The sequence below is a fragment of the Embiotoca jacksoni genome, unplaced genomic scaffold, assembly GCF_022577435.1.
Source record: "Embiotoca jacksoni isolate LCO1_2020_lvr unplaced genomic scaffold, fEmbJac1.0.p SCAF_2, whole genome shotgun sequence".
Taxonomy (NCBI): Eukaryota; Metazoa; Chordata; class Actinopteri; family Embiotocidae; genus Embiotoca; species Embiotoca jacksoni.
In genome coordinates, this window is record NW_027185340.1 from 9,790,548 (window position 1) to 9,808,674 (window position 18,127).

Here is an 18,127-nt window from a genome sequence, read left to right on the forward strand (position 1 = left end):
GAAACCAGGGCCACAGCTACAGCTTGATGGCTTCTGCCAAAACCAAGGTATCGATTTGCGATTGGAACAGGCACCGACAACCACCTGACCATGAATGATTTTTGGCCACATCCACAGTGTAGGCTTCCAACATGGCCCACTCAGATTCCATGTCCACGTCCTCCACTAGGATGCAAGTGGAAGTCCCCTGGAGGTGCGAGTTAAAAACCCCATGGACAGAGTTCTCGGACAAGATGTTCCCATCTTACCCTCTCGAAACCTTATTTCTTTGGACTTAGCCCGACCAGGTCCCATGGGAAAAGACCTGGTTATCAGAAGCTCGGCACAAATGTTCACTTGAAGGAGGAAGTGATTACATTTTTGTTTGCCAAAGATCACTGTTACTTAACAGAACACATTTGTGCCCATGAATCAAGAATTCATGCACCAATTATGAAAAAATTTCACTAAAATTTCTACCAAGTGTGGAAGATTTCTTTTGGACAACCCAATGTCTTTACACTCAGTTTTGCATTGAATCTTAAGTTTTGAAGGATTATGTAACAGAAGTGTTGATTTGTGTAACATCACAGTGACAAGCGTAAAAACTTTGAATAGCTGGACTATATGTCAGTCAGCTGTCGGCGTTGCACAACTGAAAATACGACTGCGTGTTGCCCGTGACATATCAGGTTGTTTCTGAAACCGATAAAACCCACTGTGTCACCAAACAGGCAGCAGCAGTTGATGAGGAGAAGCGTGAAGTTATGATTACAGTGAATAGTATTCGTGAAACACATGTGATGGCGTGTGCCTTCCTGGGGAAAGTCCATACTAGAACAATGGGATCTGAATGGGAGTTGATCTCCTGCGAACAATTGGTCAATTAAAACTTTAGATTTTCAAAAAATCCATATTGCAAAAGATTTTGTTAGATTAAGACAATTGCAAGTTGTGTGAAGGGATAAAAACCTTTTGGCCCCGGTGAAGGATTATCCACCACAGAGGATGAAATGATCAAATGAATTTGTAACTTTTACAGCAACATTAATAATTGAAGTATTGGCTACTGTCATTAGGGTTTATTGGCCAAACATGTACACACAAGAAAGATTCCTTCAAAGCCTTCACAACATATATTTTATGGGATTATAAGTAAATGGATGTAAACTTGAACTTAACTGGTTGGCGGAGACACACAACCACAAGGTGGTCATGTTAGTTTTGAGGATTATTTTTGTGTTACCTCGAAATTATTTTTACTCTTCCTCTTCCATCTAATTTATTTTTCAGTGGGGGAAATACATCTCTGTAGGAGGGTGTTAATATAACAGAAACTGCTGCATTTGGTGAATATGATGACAAGAGGCATGCTGATCTGACATCAAGTGTATGCATGAAAATAAATGCATGAAATCATATATTCATGAGAAAATCACACCTGCAAGCAGCCTGTGAGCCTGCAGATTTGCACATGTACTGCTCAGTAAAAAACTACCGCTGAAAAATGTTCACTTCTTTCGTGACTCACTGTCGATCAAGAAATGTTATTTAAGAAATTTTTTGTACAAAATAGCCTTTTCTACATCATGGAGAATATTTATATTCAATTTATAAAATTAGGGAGTTAATTTTATTTTTCGCATTGACAGTCTGTACATATACTTTCATTCTTCCACACAATATTGAAGATAATAACCTGCTTTCAATGTGCATCTTCCAACTTCATTAAATAACATATTACTTTGCTTCAGTTTGTTTTCTTTGTTTCATTTTGTAATTTTGAAACTGCACCTCATTTTTCCAGCACACTGAGTTATTCTAGTTCGTAGTTGTGAAGACAAAAAATGGGATAGACTGGCATCCAGTCCAGGGTGTACACTGCCTTCGCCCAAAGTGAGCTGGGATATGCGCCAGCCCCCCTGACCCTGTTTAGGATAAAGTGGGTATAGATAGATAGGTAGATAGATCGATGGATGGATGGATGGACGGACGGACAGATAGATACTTTATTAATCCCACAAACGGAAATTTTTGTCACAGCAGTATATAAAAATGTACATTCTATACAATATATTAATATTAAATAAACTAACCTCAACAAAAACTAAACCTAAACCTAAACAACAGTGCGATGAATTAGAATAAAACAATGTACAAAACAGCAGTGTGAGGGAGTTATTGTTGTGTGATATGTTGTAAAAAAATCACTCAACATACAGCATCTCTACAGCATGTTGGCCTCACAGGAGTCAGGCTGCAGTATCTGAAATGTAACGATGAGCTTAATAGATTTTATGAACCAGGGGTAGAAAAAGGCATAGATGATGGGGTTTAGACAGGAGTTAAAGTAGAACAAACATATTACAAAGGCCCCAGATGAAGAACTGAGCACGGTATCTTCACCCGTGAGAGCAACACAGTAAGATGGGCACATGCATATTAGAAACACAAGTACAACAACACCAAGAGTCCTGGCTGCTTTCAGCTCCGATTTCTTAACAGTTACTGTAACTGATTTCTGTAGTCTGACTGGTGCAAGCTGAGACCGCATGATTCGAGCCTGAGACACAGCCACCACAAATACTCTCACATACAGAACTACAATCACTGTGATGGGAGCAATGAAGGAAAATACAAGATCAAATAGTCCAGCAATATAGTTAATAACAAAGACACATTCTCCAAAACAGGAGTTAAACCCACCTGGTTGTTTCAGGACATCGTGCAGAACCAAACTTTGAAAGACCACAGAACAGATCCAACACACACAAATACACATCTGAACTCTTTGAATTGTGATTTTGGAGGAATAATGCAGTGGATAACAAATACCAACATAACGGTCAATAGATATGATCACCATAGTTCCTATTGAGGAAGACGTAATCATGTAGGCTAGATACTGATACAGAGAACACATGAGGTCACCGAGGAACCAGCAGCCATCTATGATCACAATTTGAAAGAACATGAGAAGGCCAACGAAGAAATCTGAGACAGCCAGAGAGAGGAGGAGGAGGTTGGTGGTGGTGTGGAGCTGCCTACAGAGAAAGAAAAGCAATGTGTTCATAATTATTATTCTGTTGTATGTTTTACTGAAGCAGAAAGAGGAAACACTGAAAAACAAAAAATATACATCGTGTGGAGTAAACCAGTTTCATTAGTTAATGTGTCTACCTGAAGTGTGCGATGGAGATGATGACCAGCAGGTTGAGAATCACAGTGAGCAAAGAGATGGAGGACAGCAGAATGTAAATCAGCATATTCTCAAAGTAAGGACGTTTCGGCCTCCTGCAGGAGGTGTTGAAGAATTCTGGAAAGCAGAGTTCAGTTTCCTCCATCACCAAAGAGAGGAGCAGCTGCTGAACACTGGCAGCTCTCTGACCCACTCTTTGTACCATGCAGCTGATTTATCTACATCCTCCCCTCCTTCCTCCACTCCTCTGTGCTGTTCTTGTTTTTTCTCTCCGTAGAGATTGACTCATTGCTTTCTGAGCTCATCTTCCTCAACATGACATTTCCTCTTTCCTTCCGTGAATATCTTCCGGCACTGCATTCTGACTTTCTTCCCTCCATCTCTCTCTTATTCTGTTCCTCATTTCTCTTGTTCATGTTCATCTTCATTGCCTTTTATCCTTGCTGGTAAAATAGATCGGGAGAATACTATAAAAATTAAAAAAAAAAGTTGAGAAAACTCTTTGTTTTAGAACCTCAAATCTGAAGAAATTTTAAAATAGAATTCAACCTTAAACACATCCGCACATTTATTCAGTAAGAGCTCCACAAGTATGAGCATTTGGGAGACTTTTGACATCCACCAATCTCCTGCCTCTTGTTCAAGGTGGCCAAAGGCCTCACAAGGCCTGCCTCCTGTCCAGCAACTTTTTCCAGCTCATCCTGGGTGTCCCTGGACAGATGAGATATATGATCTCGCCAATATATTCTGGGTCAACCCTGGTGTCTCCTACCATTTGGACATGGCCAAAAAACTGCCCATGCTGCCCAGGAGACACCTTAATCAGATGCCCGAACCACTTGGACCTTTTCCTTAACGCCAGGCCTGTCCACCCTGCAGAGGAAACTCATTTCAGCCACTTGTAATGGTAATCTCATTCTTTTGGTCACCATCAACAACTCATGACCAGAGGTTAGGGTTGGAACATAGAACAACTGGTAAGCCCAATGGTGTGTGTGTGTACTACTTTCAATTGATTTCTGGGAAACCAGGGCCACAGCTACAGCTTGATGGCTTTTGCAAACACCAAGATATCGATTTCCAATTGCGACAGGCACCAACAATAGCCTGACCACCAATTATTTTTGGTCACATCCACAGTGGAGGCTTCAAACTTGGCCCACTCAGATTCCATGTCACTGTCCACCCCTGGGATGAAAGAGGAACTCCTCTGGAGGTGGGAGTTAAAGACCTCATGGACAGGGGTCTAAGACAAGATGTTCCTAGTTTACCCTTTCGAAACCTTATTTCTTCGGACTTAGACCAACAAGGTCCCATGGGAAAAGACCTAGTTACCAGATACTCGGCACAAGCATTCACTTGAAGGAGCACGGTGGTGCAGTGGTTAGCATTGTCACCTCACAGCAAAAAAGGTTCCGGTTTCAAATCCGGTCCTGGGCCTTTCTGTGCGGAGTTTGCATGTTCTCCCTGTGCTTGCGTGGGTTCTCTCCGGGTTCTCCGGCTTCCTCCCATCATCCAAAAACATGCACCTCAGGTCAGGTTACCTGGCGCCGCGCTAGTGGCAGCCTGCTGCAGCAGCTCCCCCCTGAGAGCCCCCCTGCTGTAGTGAAGAAATTTCCCCTCGGGGATTAATAAAGTGTATAAAATCAAAATCAAATCAAGTGATTACATTTTTGTTTGCCAAAGATCAGTTACTTCATGGAACACATTTGTGGCCATGACTTGAGAATTCATGCACCAATCATGACAAAATTTCACACATTTCTACCAGGTGTGGAAGATTTCTTTTGGACAACCAGAGTCTTTACACTCAGTTTTGCATTGAATCTTAAGTTTTGAACTCTTACCTAACAGAAGTATTGATTTGTGTAACATCACAGTGACAAGTGTAAAAACGTAGAATAGCTGGACTATATGTCAGTCGGGTGTCGGCGTTGGACAACAGAAAATACGACTGCATTGCATGTGACATGTCAGGTTGTTTCTGAAACCGATAAGACCCATTGAGTCACCACAAAGGCAGCAGCAGTTGATGAGGAGAAGCGTGTAGTTTTGATTACAGTGAATAGGACTCATGAAACACAGGTGATGGCGTGTCCCTTCCTGGCAAAAGTCCATACTAGAACAATGGGATCTGAATGGGAGTTGATCTCCTGGAAACACTCAGTCAATTAAAACTTTAGATTTTCAAAAAACCCACATTTCAAAAGATTTTGTTAGATTAATACGATTGCAAGTGGTGTGAAGGGATAAAAACCTTTCGGCCCCGGTGAGGGATTATCCACCACAGAGGATGAAATCATCAAATTAATTTGTAACTTCTGCACCAACATTCATAATTGAAGTATTGGCTACTGCCATTCGGCTTTATTGGCCAAACATGTATACACGAGAAGGATTCCTTCAAAACCTTCACTGCATATATTTTACGGGATTAGAAATAAATGGATGGAAACTTGAACTGAACTGGTTGGCGGAGGCACACAACCACAAGGTGGTAATGTTAGTTTTGAAGATTATTTTTGTGTTACCTCGCAATTATGTTTGCTCTTCCTCTTCCATCTAATTAATTTTTCAGTGGGGGAAATAAATCTCTGTGGGAGGGTGTGAATACAACAGAAACTCCTGCATGTGGTGAATATGATGACAAGAGGCATGCTGATCTGACATCAAGTGTATGCATGAATATCTGTGCATAAAAATACATAGTCACACAAAATAAAAACTGCAAGCAGCCTTTGAGCCTTCAGATCTGCATACATACTGTTCATGATAAATTCACCACCGATGATGTTTCACTTCTTTTGTTACTCATTGTCAAAAAAGAAACGTTATTTCAGACATTTTTGAACAAAATTGCCTTTTCTACTTCGTGGAAAATATTTTTATGAAACTTGTAACATCAGGGGGTTCATTTCATTTATTGACACGACAGTCTTTACATGTACTTTCATTCTTCCACACATCATTTAAGATACTAACCGACTATCAATATTTGTTCAACATTAATAATATATTACATTGCTTCAGTTTGTTTTCTTTCTTTAATTTTTTACTTTTGAAACTGCACCTCATTTTTCCAGCACACTGAGTTATTCTACTTTGTAAGAGTGAAGACAAAAAATGGGATAGACTGGCGTTCTGTCCAGGGTGTACCCTACCTTCGCCCAAAGTGAGCTGGGATAGGCTCCAGCCCCCCCGTGACCCTGCTCAGGATAAAGTGGGTATAAACAATGGATGGATGGAAGACAAAAAATAATAGTCTTACAGTAGTTTGATGTTTGCTATTAGGTATTATGTTACTGTTAATAAGGGGACTTTTATCTTTAACTGTGCTTGAGGGTGTTTGTATTCAAAATATGGCCCCACACAGCATCACCACAGACGACCCTGGTTTCGGCTAATGTCTGTGGGTCTCCCTCACGTTCAAATACAGCTTGACTGAGAGATTATCATGTTAAATCACCGACAGAATTGGTGCTATAACAACATTATATTGTGACAAGCATTACGTGTGGAAACATAGTCTGTATGTTTTATGAATGTGCAAAATTTTCAACACGAAGCTTAATCCAGACATTTCCATCTGTTATTAAATCACTCAACATACAGCGTCTCTACAGCATGTTGGTCTCACAGGAGTCAGGCTGCAGTATCTGAAGTGTAACAATGAGCTTAATAGATTTTCTGAACCAGGGGTGGAAAAAGGCATAGATGATGGGGTTTATACAGGAGTTAAAATAGAACAAACAAATTACAAAGGTATCAGATGAAGCACTGAACACGGTACTTTGGCCTGAGAGAGTAACACAATAATATGGGCACATGCATATTAGAAACACAAGTACAACAACACCAAGAGTCCTGGCTGCTTTCAGCTCTGATTTCTTAACAGTTACTGTCACTGATTTCTGCAGTCTGACTGGTGCAAGCTGAGACCGCATGATTCGAGCTTGAGACACAGCCACCACAAATACTCTCACATACAGAAGTACAATCACTGTGATGGGAGCAATGAAGGAAAAGACAAGATCAAATAGTCCAGCAATGTAGTTAATGAAAAAGACACACTCTCCAAAACAGGAGTTAAAACCACCTGGTTGTTTCAATAAATCCTTCAGAACCAGACCAGTAAAGACCACAGAACAGATCCAACACAGACAAACACACATCTGAACTCTTTGAATTGTTATTTTGGAGGAATAATGTAGTGGATAACAAATAGCCACATAACGGTCAATAGATATGATCACCATGGTTGCTATTGAGGCAGACGTAATCATGTAGCCCAGATACTGATACAGAATACACATGAGGTTACCGAGGAACCAGCAGCCTTCTATGACCACAATTTGAAAGAACATGAGGATGCCAACGAAGAAATCTGAGACAGCCAGGGAGAGGAGGAGGAGGTTGGTGGTGGTGTGGAGCTGCCTGAGGAGAAAGAAAAAGAATATTTTCACAATTGTCATTCTGTTGTATCTATCACCAGTCAGATTGAAGCAGACAGAGGAAACATTGACAGACAAAACATGTACTTTGTGAGAACAAAAATAGTTTCATTAGTTAATACAATACGTGGCTACCTGAAGTGTGCGATAGAGATGATGACCAGCAGGTTGAGAATCACAGTGAGCAAAGAGATAGAGGACAGCGGAATGTAAATTAGCATATTCTCAAAGTAAGGACCCTTCGGCCTCCTGCAGGAGGTGTTGAAGAGTTCTGGAAAGCAGAGTTCAGTTTCCTCCATCACCAAAGAGAGGAGCAGCTGCTGAACGCTGGCAGCTCTCTGACCCACTCTTTGTACCATGCAGCTGATTTATCTACATCCTCCCCTCCTTCCTCCACTTCTCTGTGCTCTTTTTGTTTTTTCTCTCCATAGAGATTGACTCATTGCTTTCTGAGCTCATCTTCCTCAACGTGACATTTCCTCCTTTCCTTCAGTGAATATCTTCCGACACCATATTCTGACTTTCTTCCCTCTATCTTTCTCTTATTCTGTTCCTCATTTCTCTTGTTCATGTTCATCTTCGTTGGCTTTTATCATTGCTGGTAAAGTAGATCGGGAGAATACTGTAAAAATAACAAAAGTTGAGAAAACTCTTTGTTTTAGAACCTCAAATCTGAAGCTATTTTAAAATAGAATTCAACCTTAAACACATCCGCACAGATGAGATATATCATCTCGCCAGTATATTCTGGGTCAACCCTGGTGTCTCCTACCAGTTGGACATGGCCAAAAAACTGCCCATGCTGCCGAGGAGACACCTTAATCAGATGCCCGAACCACTTGGACCCTTTCCTTAACGCCGGGCCTGTCCACCCTACAGAGGAAACTCATTTCAGTTACTTGTATTGGTAATCTAATTTTTTTGGTCACCATCAACAGCTCATGACCAGAGGTTCGGGTTGGAACATAGAACAACTGGTAAGCCCAATGGTTTGTGTCTACTACTTTCAATTGATTTCTGGGAAACCATGGCCACAGCTACAGCTTGATGGCTTCTGCCAAAACCAAGGTGTCGATTTGCGATTGGAACAGGCACCGACAACCACCTGACCATGAATGATTTTTGGCCACATCCACAGTGGAGGCTTCCAACATGGCCCACTCAGATTCCATGTCCTTGTCCTCCCCTAGGATTCAAGAGGAACTCCTCTGGAGGTGTGAGTTAAAAACCTCATGGACAGAGTTCTCGGACAAGATGTCCCCATCTTACCCTCTCGAAACCTTATTTCTTTGGACTTAGCCAGACCAGGTCCCATGGGAAAAGACCTGGCTACCAGATGCTCGGCACAAATGTTCACTTGAAGGAGGAAGTGATTACATTTTTGTTTGCCAAAGATCACTGTTACTTAACAGAACACATTTGTGCCCATGAATCAAGAATTCATGCACCAATTATGAAAACATTTCACTAAAATTTCTACCAAGTGTGGAAGATTTCTTTTGGACAACCCAATGTCTTTACCCTCAGTTTTGCATTGAATCTTAAGTTTTGAAGGATTATGTAACAGAAGTGTTGATTTGTGTAAAATCACAGTGACAAGCGTAAAAACTTTGAATAGCTGGACTATATGTCAGTCAGGTGTCGGCGTTGGACAACTGAAAATATGACTGCGTGTTGCCCGTGACATGTCAGGTTGTTTCTGAAACCGATAAAACCCATTGTGTTACCAAACAGGCAGCAGCAGTTGATGAGGTGAAGCGTGTAGTTTTGATAACAGTGAATCGGACTCATGAAACACCTGTGATGGCGTGTGCCTTCCTGGTGAAAGTCCATACGAGAACAATGGGATCTGAATGGGAGTTGATCTCCTGCGAACAATTGGTCAATTAAAACTTTAGATTTTCAAAAAATCCATATTGCAAAAGATTTTGTTAGATTAAGACAATTGCAAGTTGTGTGAAGGGATAAAAACCTTTTGGCCCCGGTGAGGGATTATCCACCACAGAGGATGAAATGATCAAATGAATTTGTAACTTTTACAGCAACATTCATAATTGAAGTATTGACTACTGTCATTAGGGTTTATTGGCCAAACATGTACACACAAGAAGGATTCCTTCAAAGCCTTCACAACATATATTTTATGGGATTAGAAATAAATGGATGTAAACTTGAATTTAACTGGTTGGCGGAGGCATGCAACCACACGGTGGTTTTTACTCTTCCTCTTCCATCTAATTTCTTTTTCAGTGGGGGAAATAAATCTCTGTGGGAGGGTGTTAATATAACAAAAACTCCTGCATTTGGTGAATATGATGAGAAGATGCGTGCTGATCTGAAATCAAGTGTATGCATGAAAATAAGTGCATGAAATTATATATTCATGAGAAAATCACACCTGCAAGCAGCCTGTGAGCCTCCAGATTTGCACATGTACTGCTCAGTAAAAAACTACCGCTGAAAAATGTTCACTTCTTTCGTTACTCATTGTCGAACAAGAAATGTTATTTAAGACATTTTTTGTACAAAATACCCTTTTCTACATCATGGAGAATATTTATATTCAACTTACAAAATTAAGGAGTTAATTTTATTTTTCGCATTGACAGTCTGTACATATACTTTCATTCTTCCACACCATATTTAAGATACAAACCTGCTTTCAATATGCATCTTCCAATTTCATGAATAATATATCATGTTGCTTAAGCTTGTTTTCTTTGTTTCATTTTGTACTTTTGAAACTGCACCTCATTTTGCCAGCACAATGAGTTACTCTAGTTTGTAGGTGTGAAGACAAAAAAATGGGATAGGCTGGCATCCAGTCCAGGGTGTACCCTGCCTTCGCCCAAAGTGAGCTGGGATATGCGCCAGCCCCCCTGACCCTGTTTAGGATAAAGTGGGTATAGATAGATAGGTCGATAGATCAATGGATGGATGGATGGATGGACGGACGGACGGACGGACGGACAGATAGATACTTTATTAATCCCACAAAAGGAAATTTTTGTCACAGCAGTATATAAAATGTACATTCTATACAATATAATAATATTAAATAAACTAACCTAAACAAAACCTAAACCTAAACCTAAACAACAGTGCGATGAATTAGAATAAAACAACGTACAAAACAGCAGTGCAAGAGAGTTCTTGTTGTGTGATATGTTGTAAAAAATCACTCAACCTACAGCGTCTCTACAGCATGTTGGCCTCACAGCAGTCAGGCTGCAGTGTCTGAAGTGTAACAATGAGCTTAATAGATTTTCTGAACCAGGGGTAGAAAAAGGCATAGATGATGGGGTTTAGACAGGAGTTAAAGTAGAACAAACATATTACAAAGGCCCCAGATGAAGAATTGAACACGCTATCTTGGCCAGAGAGAGCAACACAATAATATGGGCACATGCATATTAGAAACACAAGTACAACAACACCAAGAGTCCTGGCTGCTTTCAGCTCCGATTTCTTAACAGTTACTGTAACTGATTTCTGCAGTCTGACTGGTGCAATCTGAGACCGCATGATTCGAGCCTGAGACACAGCCACCACAAATACTCTCACATACAGAAGTACAATCACTGTGATGGGAGCAATGAAGGAAAATACAAGATCAAATAGTCCAGCAATATAGTTAATAACAAGGACACACTCTCCAAAACAGGATTCATATGTACCAGATTGTTTCAGGAAATCCTTCAGAACCACGCCTGTATAGACCACAGAACAGATCCAACACAGACAAACACACATCTGAACTCTTTGAATTGTGATTTTGGAGGAATAATGCAGTGGATAACAAATAGCAACATAACGGTCAACAGATATGATCACCATTGTTCCTATTGAGGCAGACGTAATAATATAGGATAAATAATGATATACAGTACACATGAGGTCACCGAAGAACCAGCAGCCATCTATGACCACAATTTGAAAAAACATTAGGATTCCAATGAAGAAATCTGAGACAGCCAGAGAGAGGAGGAGGAGGTTGGTGGTGGTGTGGAGCTGCCTACAGAGAAAGAAAAGCAGTGTATTCATAATTATTATTCTGTTGTATGTTTTACTGAAGCAGACAGAGGAAACACTGAAAAATATAAAATATACTTCGTGTGGAGTAAACCAGTTTCATTAGTTAATGTTAATGTGGCTACCTGAAGTGTGCGATGGAGATGATGACCAGCAGGTTGAGAATCACAGTGACCAAAGAGATGGAGGACACAATAACGTAAATAAGCATATTCTCAAAGTAAGGACGCTTTGGCCTCCTGCAGGAGGTGTTGAAGAGTTCTGGAAAGCAGAGTTCAGTTTCCTCCATCACCAAAGAGAGGAGCAGCTGCTGAATGCTGGCAGCTCTCTGACCCACTCTTTGTACCATGCAGTTGATTTATCTACATCCTCCCCTCCTTCCTCCACTCCTCTGTGCTGTTGTTGTTTTTTCTCTCCGCAGAGATTGACTCGTTGCTTTCTGAGCTCATCTTCCTCAACGTGACATTTCCTCCTTTCCTTCCGTGAATATCTTCCGAAACTAGATTCTGACTTTCTTCCCTCCATCGCTCTCTTATTCTGTTCCTCATTTCTTTTGTTAATGTTCATCTTCATTGCTTTTTATCCTTGCTGGTAAAGTAGATCGGGAGAATATTATAAAAATAACAAAAGTTGAGAAAACTCTTTGTTTTAGAACATCAATTCTGAAGAAATTTTAGAATAGAATTCAACCTTAAACACATCAGCACATTTATTCAGTAAGAGCTCCACAAGTATGAGCATTCGGGAGACTTTTGACATCCACCAATCTCCTGCCTCTTGTTCAAGGTGGCCAAAGGCCTCGCAAGGCCTGCCTCCTGTCTAGCAACTTTTTCCAGCTCTTCCTCGGCGTCCCTGGACAGATGAGATGTATTATCTCGCCAGTATATTCTGGGTCAACCCTGGTGTCTCCTACCAGTTGGACATGGCCTGAAAACCACCCATGATGCCCAGTAGACACGTTAATCAGATGCCCGAACCACTTGGACCTTTTCCTTAACGCCAAGCCTGTCCACCCCGCAGAGGAAACTCATTTCACCCACTTGTATTGGTAATTTCATTCTTTTGTTCACCATCAACTCAGGACCAGAGGTTAGGGTTAGAACATAGAAAAACTGGTAAGCCCAATGGTTTATGTCTGCTACTTCACTTGATCTCTGGGTAACCAAGGCCACAGCTACAGCTTGATGGCTTCTGCCAATACCGGGATATCGAGTTGCGATCTCAAACAGGCACCGACAACCGCCTGACCACAAACTCGTTTTGGCCACATCCACAGTGGAGACTTCCAACATGGCCCACTCAGATTCCTTGTCCCTGTCCTCCCCTAGGATTCAAGAGGATCTCCTCTGGAGGTGTGAGTTAAAAACCTCATGGACAGGGTTCTAGGACAAGATGCTCCCATCTTACCCTCTCGAAACCTTATTTCTTCGGACTTAACCCAACAAGGTCCCATGGGAAAAGACCTGGTTACCAGATGCTCAGCACAAACAATCACTTGAAGGAGCAAGTGATTACATTTTTGTTTGCCAAAGATCACTGTTGCTTCACAGAACACATTTGTGCCCATGGCTCAATAATTCATGCATCTATGATGACAACATTTCACACACATTTCTACAAGGTGTGGAAGATTTCTTTAGGACAACCCAAGTCTTTAAACTCAGTTTTGCATTGAATCTTACGTTTTGGACGCTTACCTAACAGAAGTATTGATTTCTTTAACATCACAGTGCAACGAAAAAAACGTAGAATAGCTGGACTATGTGTCAATCAGGTGTCGGCATTGGACAACAGATAATATAACTGCTTGTTGCCCGTGACATGTCAGGTTGTTTCTGAAACCGGTAAGACCCATTGTGTTACCACACAGGCAGCAGCAGTTGATGAGGAGAAGCGTGCAGTTTTGATTACAGTGAATAAGATTCATGAAACACATGTGATGGCGTGTCCCTTCCTGGGGTAAGTCCATACTAGAACAATGGGATCTGAATTGGAGTTGATCTCCTGGGAACACACGGTTAATTAAAACTTTAGATTTTCAAAAAAACGAATTTGCAAAAGGTTTTGTTAAATTAAGACGATTGCAAGTGGTGTGAAGAGACCAAAACCTTTCGGTCCCGGTAAGGAATTATCCACCACAGAGGATAAAATTATCAAATTAATTTGTAGCTTCTGCAGCAACATTCATAATTGAAGTATTGTCTACTGTCATTCAGCTTTATTGGACAAACATGTATACACAAGAAGGATTCCTTCAAAGCGTTCACTACTTATATTTAATGGGTCGACAAATAAATGGATGTAAACTGAACTGGTTGGTGGAGGCACACAACCACAAGGTGGTAATGTTAGTTTTGAGGATTGTTTTTGTGTTACCTCACAATTATGTTTGCTCTTCCTCTTCCTTGTAATTCATTTGTCAGTGGGGGAAATAAATCTCTGTGGGAGGGTGTTAATATAACAAAAACTCCTGCCTGAGGTGAATATGATGACAGGAGGCATGCTGATCTAAAAACAAGTATATGTATGAAATATGTGCATAAAAATAAATAGTCAAGCAAAATAACACTTGGAAACAGCCTGTGACCCTGCAGATCTGCACATATACTGTTCATTAAAAAAGTGACCACCGACGACATTTCACTTCTTTTATTACTCATTGTCGTACAAGAAATGTTATTTAAGACACTTTTGTGCGAAATAGCCTTTTCTAAATCAATGACAATATTTATATTAAATTTATAACATTGGGGAGTTAATTCTATTTTTTGCATTGATTGTCTGAAATTGATGTTTTTTATAAATTTGCAAAATTTTCAACACAGATTTATCGATACTTTTCCATCTATTATTAAATCACTCAAAATCTACAGCATGTTGGCCTCACAGGAGTCAGGCTGCAGTATCTGAAATGTAACGATAAGCTTAATAGATTTTCTGAACCAGGGGTAGAAAAAGGCATAGATGATGGGGTTTAGACAGGAGTTAAAGTAGAACAAACATATTACAAAGGCACCAGATGAAGAACTGAGTACGCTATCTTCGCCCGTGAGAGCAACACAGTAAAATGGGCACATGCATATTAGAAACACAAGTACAACAACACCAAGAGTCCTGGCTGCTTTCAGCTCTGATTTCTTAACATTTACTGTAACTGATTTCTGCAGTCTGACTGGTGCAAGCTGAGACCGCATGATTCGAGCCTGAGACACAGCCACCACAAATACTCTCACATACAGAAGTACAATCACTGTGATGGGAGCAATGAAGGAAAATACAAGGTCAAAAAGTCCAGCAATATAGTTAATAACAATAACACATTCTCCAAAACAGGACTTAAACCCACCTGGTTGTTTCAGGACATCGTGCAGAACCAAACTTTGAAAGACCACAGAAAAGATCCAACACAGACAAATACACATCTGAACTCTTTGAATTGTGATTTTGGAGGAATAATGCAGTGGATAACAAATACCAACATAACGGTCAATAGATATGATCACCATTGTTCCTATTGAGGCAGACGTAATAATGTAGCCCAGATACTGATACACGGTACACATGAGGTCACCGAGGAACCAGCAGCCATCTATGATCACAATTTGAAAGAACATGAGGATTCCAACGAAGAAATCTGAGACAGCCAGAGAGAGGAGGAGGAGGTTGGTGGTGGTGTGGAGCTGCCTGAAGGGGAAAAAAAGCAATACATTCATAATTGTTTATTCTGTTGTTTGTATTATTGAAGCAGACAGAGGAAACTCTGAAGTACAAAAAATATACATCGTGTGGAGTAAACCAGTTCCATCAGTTAATGCAGTGTGTGTACCTGAAGTGTGCGATGGAGATGATGACCAGCAGGTTGAGAATCACAGTGAGCAAAGAGATGGAGGATGGCAGAATGTAAATCATCATATTCTCAAAGTAAGGACGTTTCGGCCTCCTGCAGGAGGTGTTGAAGAGTTCTGGAAAGCAGAGTTCAGTTTCCGCCATCACCAAAGAGAGGAGCAGCTGCTGAACACTGGCAGCTCTCTGACCCACTCTTTGTACCATGCAGCTGATTTATCTACATCCTCCCCTCCTTCTTCCACTCCTCTGTGCTGTTGTTGTTTTTTCTCTCCGTAGAGATTGACTCATTGCTTTCTGAGCTCATCTTCCTCAACGTAACATTTTGTACTTTCCTTCCGTGAATATCTTCCGACACTAGATTCTGACTTTCTTCCCTCCATCTTTCTCTTATTCTGTTCCTCATTTCTCTTGTTCATGTTCAACTTCATTGCCTTTTTTCCTTGCTGGTAAAGTAGATCATGAGAATACTGTAAAAATAACAACAGTTGAGAAAAGTCTTTGTTTTAGAACCTCAAATCTGAAGCAATTTTAAAATAGAATTCAACCTTAAACACATCAGCACATTTATTCAGCAAGAGCTCTACAACTATGAGGCATTTGGGAAACTTTTGACATCCATCAATCTGCCTCTTGTTCAAGGTGGCCAAAGGCCTCACAAAGCCTGCCTCCTGCCGAGCAACTTTTTCCAGCTCATCCTGGGCGTCCCTGGACAGATGAGATATATTATCTCGCCAGTATATTCTGGGTCAACCCTGGTGTCTCCTAACAGTTGGACATGGCCAAAAAAACCACCCATGATGCCCAGGAGACACCTTAATCAGATGCCCGAACCACTTGGACCTTTTCCTTAACGCCAAGCCTGTCCACCCTGCAGAGGAAACTCATTTCACCCACTTGTATTGGTAATCTCATTCTTTTGGTAACCATCAACAGCTCATGACCAGAGGTTAGGGTTAGAACATAGAACAACTGGTAAGCCCAATGGTTTGTGTCTGCTTCTTTACATGATCTCTGGGTAACCAAGGCCACAGCTACAGCTTGATGGCTTCTGCCAACACCAGGGTATCGAGTTTGGATCGCAAAAGGAACCAACAACCACCTGATCACGAATTCCTTTTGGCCACATCCACAGTGGAGGCTTCCAACATGGCCCACTCAGATTCCATGTCCCCATCCTCCCTGGGGATGCAAGAGGAACTCCTCTGGAGGTGGGACTTAAAGACCTCATGGACAGGGGTCTAAGACAAGATGTTCCTACTTTACCCTCTCAAAACCTTATTTCGTCAGACTTAGACCAACCAGGTCCCATGGGAAAAGACCTGGTTACCAGATGCTCAGCACAAACAATCACTTGAAGGAGCAAGTGATTACATTTTTGTTTGCCAAAGATCACTGTTACTTCACAGAACACATTTGTGCCCATGGCTCAATAATTCATGCATCTATGATGACAACATTTCACACACATTTCTACAAGGTGTGGAAGATTTCTTTAGGACAACCCAAGTCTTTAAACTCAGTTTTGCATTGAATCTTAAGTTTTGAAAGCTTATGTAACAGAAGTATTGATTTGTGTAACATCACAGTGCAAAGTGTAAAAACGTAGAATAGCTTGACCATATGTCAGTCAGGTGTCGGCGTTGGACAACAGAAAATATGACTGCATGTTGCCCGTGACATGTCAGGTTGTTTCTGAAACCGATAAAACTCATTGTGTTACCAAACAGGCAGCAGCAGTTGATGAGGTGAAGCGTGTAGTTTTGATTACAGTGAAAAGGACCCATGAAACACACATGATGGCATATCCCTTCCTGGGGAAAGTCCATACTAGAACAATGGGATCTGAATGGGAGTTGATCTCCTGGGAACACTCGGTTAATTGAAAGCTTTGACTTTCAAAAAACCCACATTTCAAAAGATTTTGTTAGATTAAGATGATTGCAAGTGGTGTGAAGGGAACAAAAAACCTTTCGGCCCTGTTTAAGAATCATCCACCACAGAGGATAAAATTATCAAATTAATTTGTAACTTTTGCAGCAACATTCATAATTGAAGCATTGGCTACTGTCATTCGGCTCTATTGGCCAAACATGAACAAACAAGAAGGATTCCTTCAAAGCTTTCACTACATATATTTTACGGGATTAGAAATAAATGGATTTAAACTTGAACTGAACTGGTTGGGGGAGGCACACAACCACAAGGTGGTAATGTTAGTTTTGAATGTTATTTTTGTGTTACCTCGAAATTATTTTTTCTCTTCCTCTTCCATCTAATTAATTTTTCAGTGGGGGAAATAAATCTCTGTGGGAGGATGTGAATACAACAGAAACTCCTGCCTGTGGTGATTATGATGACAAGAGGCATGTTGATCTGACATCAAGTGTATGCATGAATATCTGTGCATTAAAATACATAGTCACACAAAATAACAACTGCAAGCAGCCTTTGAGCCTTCAGATCTGCATACATACTGTTCATTGTAAAATTATCACCGACGACATTTCACTTCTTTTGTTACTCATTGTCAAATAAGAAATGTTATTTCAGACATTTTTGTACAAAATTGCCTTTTCTACATCGTGAAAAATATTTCTATTAAACTTACAACATCAAGGGG

The 18,127-nt window shown here is 40.7% G+C and overlaps 4 protein-coding genes across 4 annotated transcripts; all 4 read right to left on the reverse strand.

Annotated features, from left to right (window-relative positions):
* Positions 1-2,206: 2,206 nt before the first annotated feature.
* LOC138200724 (trace amine-associated receptor 13c-like) lies at positions 2,207-3,323 on the reverse strand. The gene is made up of 2 exons (XM_069153595.1): positions 3,160-3,323; positions 2,207-3,023 (listed from the first exon to the last, which is right to left on the reverse strand). The coding sequence occupies exons 1-2, from the start codon at positions 3,321-3,323 to the stop codon at positions 2,207-2,209; spliced, it is 981 nt and encodes a 326-aa protein (XP_069009696.1).
* A 3,472-nt stretch (positions 3,324-6,795) lies between these two features.
* Positions 6,796-7,928, reverse strand: LOC138200725 (trace amine-associated receptor 13c-like). The gene is made up of 2 exons (XM_069153596.1): positions 7,765-7,928; positions 6,796-7,612 (listed from the first exon to the last, which is right to left on the reverse strand). Exons 1-2 carry the CDS (start codon positions 7,926-7,928, stop codon positions 6,796-6,798), a joined length of 981 nt encoding a protein of 326 aa, XP_069009697.1.
* A 2,899-nt stretch (positions 7,929-10,827) lies between these two features.
* LOC138200726 (trace amine-associated receptor 13c-like) lies at positions 10,828-11,950 on the reverse strand. The gene is made up of 2 exons (XM_069153597.1): positions 11,787-11,950; positions 10,828-11,644 (listed from the first exon to the last, which is right to left on the reverse strand). The coding sequence occupies exons 1-2, from the start codon at positions 11,948-11,950 to the stop codon at positions 10,828-10,830; spliced, it is 981 nt and encodes a 326-aa protein (XP_069009698.1).
* A 2,578-nt stretch (positions 11,951-14,528) lies between these two features.
* On the reverse strand, positions 14,529-15,711 carry LOC138201627 (trace amine-associated receptor 13c-like). Its single transcript, XM_069155244.1, has 2 exons — positions 15,488-15,711; positions 14,529-15,345 (listed from the first exon to the last, which is right to left on the reverse strand). Exons 1-2 carry the CDS (start codon positions 15,709-15,711, stop codon positions 14,529-14,531), a joined length of 1,041 nt encoding a protein of 346 aa, XP_069011345.1.
* Positions 15,712-18,127: the final 2,416 nt, after the last annotated feature.